The following is a 10,365-nucleotide window of genomic DNA, read 5'->3' as shown; positions in this document are numbered from 1 at the left end:
TCCCAAGCCAGCTCTTACCCATCGCGACACTCAGCCGGCCCTCCATGTACTTTTCTTTAAATTGAGGCTATTTGTAACTTATCAACTCAAGTTCTTGCCTCAGGACTCTTTCAGGAGGGTGGAGTTCGGAACCTCCAGCTCTTCACTCACAAGTCCCCTCTGGAATATTCTGATCATTTCCTTGGCCCAACATTTACTTTAAGGTGCTGCAAACTCTCTAGGAGGCCATTTTCATCCTGAAAATACAGCAAATTTCAGAAGGCACCCTCCTAGTCTCTAGTATCCCCTACATCCTGTCCTCAATTTCTCAGTGTTATATGAGAGAGAGTTACATTTGAAATCAGATGTGAAGGCCTTAACTTGAGGCTGGAGAGGCCGCATGGGGCAGCCCTGTCCTCTGGACCAAGTGACCCTACAAATGTTTCACCTATCAACAGTGCTATGTTTATCATGCAAAGTGTCTGCAATCTGACCTCACTCTGCCCTCCATTCCCCATGGAACTTTTTAAAAAAATAGTATATCTTATTTTTTTATTAATCTACCTCAGCCAGGTGATCAAGGTCCATATCAACAGGGAAAATCATGTTGCTAGTATGTGCCCTTGGTGTGATGGGACTAGAATGACACTACCTAGTAATGCAAGCTCCAAATGGGCAGGTATTTTCATCTGTTTTGTTCATTGCTATAGTATGAACATGGAAGCAGTCCCTGAAATAAAATACATGCTTAATAAATATTTTTTGAATGATTGAATAAATGAATACAGCTGCCTTCTCATCTTTAATTGCTGCATAGTATTCCATTATATGACTATAACATATTTTTTACAGCAGACCACTACCCACAAGCATTTAGATTATTTCCAATCTTTTGCTATTGCTAAAGCCCTGCATTGAACATCTTTGTATATAGTCATTTATGAAGGTCTATCTTTAGGGTCTACTGTTAAAATTAAAATTGCTGAGTCTAAGTATGTTTCCAATTTTGATAAATATTACAAATTGCTCTCTATCTTAGATGTGGCACTAATTTAGACTCCTACCAGCAAAATATGACAGCACCTGTTTCTCCACATCCTCACCCACACAGTAGAAACTGTTAAAAATGCTGTCTCAGTGCAATTTTTTGAGTGAACATGAGTATTTTTTCCTATGTTTAAGAGTTTTTTGTGTTTCCTTTTTCTGTGAACTGTCTGTTAATGTATTTTTATCCAGTTTTCTATTGGGTTATTTGTCTTCTCACTTATGCATAAAAAGTCTTTACTTATCAACTATATTACTCCCTTATCTGTGATATGAACTGTAAATATTTTCTCCTAATATATTGTTTCACTTTTCACATTGTTTACCATGCTTTTTGTGAGGCCGAATTTTTATTTGTGTGTGGTTTAATTGGTCAGTCTGCTTTTTTGACCACTGCTCTATTATTTTTTCATTGTTCTGGAGTAACTAGGGAATGCAATTATACAATAAAAATAAATTAGACTGCATAAAGTGTGATAGGAAGGGGAAAAGACAAGTTGTCCTTCAATCTTAGTTGTGGATGGCGCAGCTAGATCAGCATCCAGTTGCCATCTGGCTGCCCTTCGGCAGCTCAGGGCAGCTTAGCTCAATCTTAATTGTAGGTGGGTGTAGCCCACCATCCCACGTGGGAGTCCAACCGACAACCTTGTTGTCAGGAGCACGTGCTCTCACCAGCTGAGCCACCCTGCCACCTGTTGGCAGCTCAGCTGCAGCTCAGCTTGGGCGCAGCTCACTGGCCCATGTGGGAATCGAACTAGCGACGTTGTTGCTCAGAGTTCGCGCTCTTAACCAACTGAGCCACTTGGCCGGCCCCACTCTCATCTTTTCTTATGTCCCTGGCTGTCTTTTGGTTTCGTATATGTATGTGCTTATTAAGATGAGGACTGAAAAATGTCCATTGAATGTAGTGACATGGATATACCGAGAACCTCAGCAACATCTCCATTTATCATCTACTATGTGCCATTCCAACCATGTTGGCCCTACCTCTTATTCTGGGACCTACTGTTGCAAGCATTTCTCTGCAGGTTTCAACCAGCTTTGAGGACTTGAAACCTGATGTGTTTTGTCTCAGGTCCACACCATGCCCCTCTTGATTCCTCTCCAGGGCATGAGAAACTCGAAGGAATGCCCTCAGGGCCTTTGCATATGCTGGAACATTCTTTTTCCGTTTTTGTGCCTTATACATGCCAACTCAACCTTAGAATCCCAGCTCAATTTTTACTTCCTCAGGGAAATATTTCCCAGTCTTCATGAATCGGTGAAATTCTCCTCTTTTTAGACTCTGACAGTATCACATACTTCTTTGTATCACAGTTGAAATCTTATAAGGTTGTGTTCAACTCATCTCTCTTTAACCCACTAGACTGTGAGCTAACTAATAAGCTGTGTATGTAATCAAATAGACTCCCCAGGCCACCATCAGCTTGGAAAGCTCAGGGAAGAGTCAGGAAGTAACTTCCAAATCTAAAAATTTTCACACTTGGACATCACATAGGCTTAGATTGGCTTAGGTGCTGAGCAATATAACATTGCCTGAGTCATCTCCCAAAGTTGCTCATGTTCCCCAGCTTCATTACCCTCTTGGTGTGCCTGTGTTTCCCAGTGTAAATGTTGAACCTTGAGATCTGTGGTGGCCTGTGTGAGAGCTGCATGTTTTCAAGCCATGAATCATCTTTTCACACATATTATCTAGACATACTCGTTTTCTATTTCTACATGACAAATAACCCCCACATTTAGAGGCTTCAAATAATATCCATTTATTAGCTTAAATTTCTGTAGGTTTGAGTTTGGCTAGGTTTGCCTGGGTTCTCTGCTCTAGGTCTCATAAGGCTAAAGTCAATGTGTTGGCCAAGCTGGACTCCTATCTCAAGGCTCTGAATAAGGATCCATTTCCAAGTTCATTCAGGTCATCAGTCAGCTTTAGTTCTTTGTGGTTGTAAATGGGATGGGGGAGAAGTTCCTTGCTAGCTGTCAGCAGGAAGCCACTCTCAGCTTCTAAAGATTGCCTTCATTCCTTGTTGGTGGCCCCCTCCATCTTCAAGTCAGCAATAGTGCATCAAATTTTTCTCCTGCTTCCAATCTCTCTGACTCTCCCTTCTGCTAATACCTGGAGAAAACTCTCTGCTTTTAAAGGTGTACATGATTAGATTACATAATCTCCTTTTTGGCACATAATGTAACATAATTACAGGAGTAATACCAGGGGGCAAAAGTCATAGGGGCCATCTTAAAATTCTGCCTACTACACCAGGTAAAATAGGGCTTTCTTTTAGTAAAAGTTAAATATTAAGCAGCAGTGCCTACCTAGTGCTGTAGTTGAAAATAGCTAAAAGTAACTGAAAATGCCTGGAAGTTCTACTCTACTTTAATTTTCATCTCATAAGGAGGTGGCTTTTTTTCTTGTCTGTCATAAATGGGCAATAATTATTGCCCCTAAGAATAATGAACATCCATATAAAAATCTTTTATAATATAGTAAGGGTATGACAGAGGCTGTTAGTTCACTAAACCTAAATTATAGGATAATTTAGAAGAAAGCATTTACCTGGCTTAACTTACAATAAGAACATGAGTTGGGCTATATTTCTTTAAAAAATATAGCTTAGTAAAGGTTGGTCTCCATACCCAGTAAGATAAGGTTTTGAGAGTTCTTTTGAACATAACCCTTCATCAAACCAACCACATTAATCTATTAGGTTTTCAGAAAAGTCATGACATATTTTTTCTATATTTTTCGTTGCACAAATGCGTCATGACTTTTCCAACAACCCAATATTTATTGCATTGTATAATTACCAAAAGAAATATGGTTAGCCCTCTATCAAGAAAGAGGCACAGAAAGTGAGGCATGCTACTAAGTGTTACAGAAGATGCATACAAATATAAAATACCATGTCTTCCCTACAAAAGTTTACAATATTAACAAAAGAATAGCTATTGATGCCAATGTTTGTATGATAAGGTACATATGAGTGGTAGCCATTCCACAATAATATTTTTTAGTGCTGTCTACATTTGAGGCATTGTTCTGGCAGGAAGATTTCAAAATGAGATTGTGTAGTATAATGGTTAGTGGTTAAAAACAGGATGTTGGAATCAGATTGACTCAAGTCCCAGCTCTGCAATGTATCATCCTTCTGAAAGTTGCTTAAGTCCCTGGGTTTGTTTCTTCACCTACAAAATATGGATAATAATAAAACCTATCTCACTATGTTGCTGCAAGCATTAGTATGGATGAGAAAATGTTTGTTTGGCACAATAACTGATACTTTGTTGTTTTTGTTATCAACAGAAGGTGTCCACTTTCCTGTCATGCAAGGAGATCAGAGAACTTGATACGTACCACCATAAAGGTATAGAAAAATTATGGGAAATACCAATAAGAGATATGGTTGTGTAGATAAGGTAGAGATGACTCTGGCTTGGAGATCATGAATGACACTGTAATAGAAGCTGGATCTGAACTCTCCTTGGAACTGGCCAAAGTTTCATCAGGAGTTAATAGGTTGAAACTATAGCTAAGAGGTCTGACAATTAAGTTCGCAAACTTGCCACCATGAGCTTACATTGGCAGCACTGTACAAACAGCTCGGTAAGGTTTCATACCCTTGAGATAGCAGTGTCTCACAGCTGTGTTCATGTCAATGTGTGCCGCTATCTTGCTAAGTGGTGTTCATTATTGTTGTGTGTTTTTGTGTGTCTTCACAAGAATGCCTGAGCTTGAAATAGAGCAATGAACAAACATTAAATTTCTTGTTAAACTTGGCAAGAGTGGAAGTGAAATCAGGGAACTATTGGTCCAAGTTTATGAGGATAATGCCATGAAGAAAACGGCAGTGTACAAATGGATTAAACGTTTTTCTGAGGGAACAGAATGCATCACTGATGAAGGGAGGTCAGGGCAGTCAGTAACGAGCAGAACTACAAAAACATTGCAAAAAATCGTCAAATTTTTAATCAAAATCGTCGGCTGACTGTGAGAAGCATAGCAGACCAAGTAAACATCCATAGAGAAACAGTAAGGAAACTCTTAGCTGAAAATCTTGGCATGAGAAAGGTGTATGCAAAAATGGTCCCGAAAAAGCTCACCAATGAACAAAAGCAAAAGAGAGTTGAAGTTTGCCAAGACCTTTTGGAGAGGCAAGACGATGTTTTGGGCCATGTTATCACTGGTGGTGAAACATGAGTGTACCAATACGACCCTGAAACAAAGCATCAAGGTGCACAATGGAAGTCAGCCAATTCTCCATGACCAAAAAAGTTTCGTCAGTACAGATCAAGAGTCAAAACGATGTTGCTAACCTTTTTTGATATCAGAGGGATTATTCATTATTAATTTGTACCAACGAGACAAGCAGTTAACCAAATTTACTATTTGGAAGTGCTGAAAATGCTGCGTGAAAAAGAACGAAAATGACCTGAACTTTTCACCAACAATTCATGGCTCTTGCATCACAACAATGCACCAGCTCACACGGTACTGTCTGTGAGGGAGTTTTGAGCCACTAAACAAATAACTGTATTGGAACACCCTCCCTGCTCACCTGATCTGGCCCCCAGTGACTTCTTTCTTTATCCAAAGGTCAAGGAAATATTGAAAGGAAGACATTTTGATGACATTCAGGACATCAAGGGTAATCCGATGACAGCTCTAATGGCCATTCCAGAAAAAGAGTTCCAAAATTGCCTTGAAGGGTGGACTAGGCACTGGCGTCTGTTCATAGCTTCCCAAGGGGAGGACTTCGAAGGTGAACGTAGTGATACTTAGCAATGAGGCATGTAGCACTTGTCTAGATGAGTTTGCGAACTTAATTGTCAGACCTATATGTAGCTTGCTGTGCTTTAGCTCTGGCATGAACCATAGCCATGGTCCAGCATCAGCCCCATTATTTTGAGGGGGCATCTTGATGAATGCCCCTGCAAAAGCTTCCCAGGTTTTCTTATCATCGTAATCTCAGATAGTTCCATCTTCAACTTCTTTTAGCACAATGAAGCTGAACACAGTGAAAGCTTAAAATCATTCTGAACATACTTTAATGCAACTTATTTAATTGTTAAAAGAACTCACACTTCAAAACTCATACAAAGTGTGGTGAAACACTGTTGATTGCATCATTAAATACCTGGCAAATATCACTCCTCTAATATTGTGCCTCCACTTTTGATTTTCCTTAGGTAAATATGACCCTTCAGTGTTTGCTTCTGACTTGCGTTTTCCTGCTAATTTCTGATTCCTGTGAGCTCTTCGCTGAAGCAGATTATTCTAGAAGGTCTCCTTGCGATGAGACAAGACAAAATGCTTCTGTTATTGCACAGTGCAACAATCGTAAACTGGATAAAGTTCCCCACGAAGTAGGCAAATATGTGACAGAACTAGACCTGTCTGATAATTTAATCACATGCATAACAAATGAATCATTTCGAGGGCTGGAAAATCTTACTAAAATAAATCTAAACCACAACGTCGTGGTACAGCCCTACATTCAAAATCGTTATATAAATAAAAAAGGCATGAATATCACAGATGGGGCATTCCTTAACCTCCCACACCTAACGGAGTTACTGCTTGAAGACAACCAGTTAAACAGAATACCTGCAAATTTGCCAGGGAATTTGAAAACACTTAGTCTAATTAAAAACAACATAATGTGTGTAACTAAAAATAATACTTCTGGACTTAAGAAACTGGAAACTCTCTATTTGAGCTGCAACTGCTTATTTGGCAATGCTTGTGATGGAGCATTTGAAGAGATGACAAATTTGAAGGTGCTGTCACTATCTTTTAATAACCTTTCCCAAGTGCCACACAACCTGCCACGCTCCCTCACAAACCTGTATCTTAGCAACGCCAATATCCATACCATCTATAAAGGAGACTTCGAGCAATTGGAAAATTTGAGAGTACTAGATTTAAGCGGGAACTGTCCAAAGTGTTTCAACGCCCCATTTCCCTGCATACCTTGTCCAGGAGACAAGTCAATTGATATAAATAAAGATGCTTTTCAAATCCTGACCAACCTTCAAGTCCTGAACCTCTCCAGCACTTCCCTCCGCAAGATTCCTGCAAGCTGGTTTGAGAATATGACTTGTCTAAAGGAGCTGTATCTTGAATTCAACTATTTAGCACAAGAAATAATGTCTGGGGACTTTTTAGCAAAACTGCCATCCTTAGAAATACTGGACTTATCTTTTAACTATATAAAGGGAGAATATCCAGCACATATTAATATTTCCTCAAACTTCGCTAATCTTACGAGTCTCCGGGAATTGCACTTAAGAGGTTATGTGTTTCAAGAACTTAAGCAGAAAGATTTGGAGCCCCTGACAAACCTCTCCAATTTAACGACTATCAACTTGGGCGTTAACTTTATTAAGCAAATCGATTTTACCTTTTTCCAATACCATCCCAACCTGAAGGTCATTTACTTGTCATTAAACAGAATATCGCCCTTGGTAAATGGTATTAGGCAATATGAGGCAAAGGACTCCACTGGCCAAGGTCATATCCGTAAGCCACGTTCAGCAGATAATGACTTTAACCCACATTTGAATTTTTATCATAGCACCAATCCTTTAATAAAGCCACAATGTAGCGCTTATGGCAAAGCCTTAGATTTAAGCTTGAACAGTATTTTCTTTATTGGGCAAAAGCAATTTGAAGCTTTTCCTAACATTACCTGCTTAAATCTGTCTTCAAATAACAATGGTCAAGCATTAAATGGAACTGAATTTTTAGCTGTGCCTTATGTCAAATATTTGGATTTGTCAAACAATAAACTAGACTTTGATAGTGATATGGCTTTCAATGAATTGCATGAATTAGAAGTTCTAGATCTCAGCGACAATGCACACTATTTTGAAATAGCAGGGGTAACGCACCGTCTAGGATTTATTGAAAATTTAACAAAGCTAAAGACTTTAAACCTGAGCCGCAACAACATTTATACTTTAACAGAGTACAATCTGAGTAGTGTGTCCCTGCAAGAATTAGTTTTCAGTGGCAACCGCCTTGATAAATTGTGGCATGTTGAGGATAACAGGTACAAGACCATTTTTAAAGGTCTCAGGAACCTGACACGGCTTGATTTATCCTTTAATAACCTGAAGAGTATTCCAGATGAAGCTTTTGTTAACTTGCCCCAGAATCTCACTGAACTGTATATAAATAATAATTACTTATGTTTCTTTAACTGGTCATTACTCCATCCGTTTGTTCATCTCAACTTGCTTGACTTAAGTAGAAACCATCTCTATTTTTTAACTTATAGCCTATCTAAATTCACACCTTCTCTTCAGACGCTGCTACTGAGTCATAACCGTCTTACCCACCTGCCTCCTGGTTTTCTTTCTGAAGCCAGAAATCTGGTACACTTTGATCTCAGTTTCAACAAGCTACAGACAATCAACAGATCCACATTTGAAACTCAGAACATCACCAAGTTAGCCATTTTGGAACTACATAGCAACCCTTTGGACTGTACCTGTGACCTAGGAGATTTTCGAAGATGGATGGATGAAAACCTGCAAGTCGCAATTCCTAGACTGACAGAGGTCACTTGTGCCAGTCCTGGGGCTCAAAAAGGGAAGAGTATTATGATGCTAGAGCTAAACACCTGTGTTTCAGACACCATCGCGGCCATATTATGTTTCTTCACATCCTTTGTCACCATCATGGTTATGTTGGCTGCCCTGGGTCACCATTGGTTTTACTGGGATATTTGGTTTATCTATCAAGTGTGTTTAGCTAAGGTGAAAGGCTATAAGTCTCTTTCCACATCCCAAACTTTCTATGATGCTTACGTTTCTTATGACACCAAAGATGCCTCTGTTACAGACTGGGTAATAAATGAGCTGCGCTTTCACCTAGAAGAGAGTGAAGAAAAAAATGTGCTCCTGTGTTTGGAGGAGAGGGATTGGGACCCGGGATTAGCTGTCATTGATAACCTCATGCAGAGCATCAACCAAAGCAAAAAAACAATATTCGTTTTAACCAAAAAATATGCAATAAGCTGGAGCTTTAAAACCGCCTTCTACTTGGCCTTGCAGAGGCTAATGGATGAGAATATGGATGTGATTGTATTTATTCTGCTAGAGCCAGTGTTACAGCATTCTCAGTATCTGAGGCTGCGACAGAGAATCTGCAAGAGCTCCATCCTCCAATGGCCTGACAACCCCAAGGCAGAAGGCTTGTTTTGGCAAAGTCTGAAAAATGTGGTCTTAACTGAAAATGATTCACGGTATAACAATTTGTACGTTGATTCCATTAAGCAATACTAACTGATGTTATGTAAGTTATGGTTCACCAACATAATACAAACACAAAGAAGTGACCCTTCTGCCTTAGTAACCTATTGCCGCATAACAAATTACCCCAAAACTTAGTGACTTAAAACAACACAATTTGCTATCTCATAGTCTCTGTGGGTCAGGAGTCCAGGTACAGCCTAGCTGGGTTTTCTGCTCGGGGTCTATCAGAGGCTGCAATCTAGGTGTCAGCCAGGGCCATAGGTGTCTCCTGGGGTTAGGATCCACTTCCAAGCTCACACTCATGTGGGTGGTTGTCTTCAGGACTTAGTTCCTTCTGGGCTGTTTTCCAAAGGCTGCTCTCAGTTCCCGGCCACATGGACTTCTCCCACATGGCAGCTGGCTTCACCAAGGTCAACAAGAGAGAGAGTGTGGGCAAGATGGATGTCACCATCTTTTGTTAGCTAACCAGGAAAGTTGATAGCCCATCAATTTGACCATATTCTATTTGTTAGAAGTAGATCACGGGTCCCACCAGCTCAGTAGGAGTGATCACCTCAGTCCAGGGAAACTAGTCTATGACCGAGATGGGCAGTTGGGATGGCTTCAATCAGCCTGCCATCTCAGTCACCGATTGTGAATATCAGGAGGCGGGGATCATTGTAAGCCATTTTAGCAGCTGGCCTACTACAGTAATACCTTGGTTTGCGAGCATAATTTGTTTTGGAAACAAACTACTCATATTGCAAGACATCACTTGTTTACCACATTAAAATGTATTAGAAATGTTTGCTCATCTTGCAGAACACTCGCAAACCACGTTACTAGCAATCCAAGGTTTTATTGTACATCTTCTTTTCACTAAGAACTTTTGAAACTGCAACTGATGTTAAGTTGCTGTTTAAACTTATCACGTATCCATGGCTACATGATTATATTATGCTGTGGTTGCATTAGTCTTTCTTTTAGAATTACTTTTATAAATATTGGCTATAGTATTTGACTTCTAAGATTTAGGTGCTGTTTAAAGGCTGAGATAGATAGCTTTTTTTAAGTGTTTATTTTTTTTTACTTCTTAACCATTTTTTAGAG

At 39.7% G+C, this 10,365-nt stretch overlaps 1 protein-coding gene across 1 annotated transcript in view; it reads left to right on the top strand.

Moving 5' to 3' along the window:
- TLR8 (toll like receptor 8) overlaps positions 1 to 10,037 on the top strand; it is an 18,159-nt gene extending 8,122 nt beyond the window's left edge. The window contains exons 2-3 of the mRNA XM_019651188.1: positions 4,322 to 4,382; positions 6,205 to 10,037. Coding sequence (XP_019506733.1) covers positions 6,211 to 9,306 — 3,096 coding nt within the window. The 5' untranslated portion in view covers positions 4,322 to 4,382; positions 6,205 to 6,210 and the 3' untranslated portion in view covers positions 9,307 to 10,037. The remainder of the gene's footprint in view (positions 1 to 4,321; positions 4,383 to 6,204) is intronic.
- The last annotated feature ends 328 nt before the right edge of the window (positions 10,038 to 10,365 follow it).

This window comes from Hipposideros armiger, unplaced genomic scaffold (assembly GCF_001890085.2).
Source record: "Hipposideros armiger isolate ML-2016 unplaced genomic scaffold, ASM189008v1 scaffold_155, whole genome shotgun sequence".
NCBI lineage: Eukaryota > Metazoa > Chordata > Mammalia > Chiroptera > Hipposideridae > Hipposideros > Hipposideros armiger.
The sequence above is the reverse complement of the archived record's forward strand: the minus strand, read 5'-3'. Positions and strand labels throughout refer to the sequence as shown.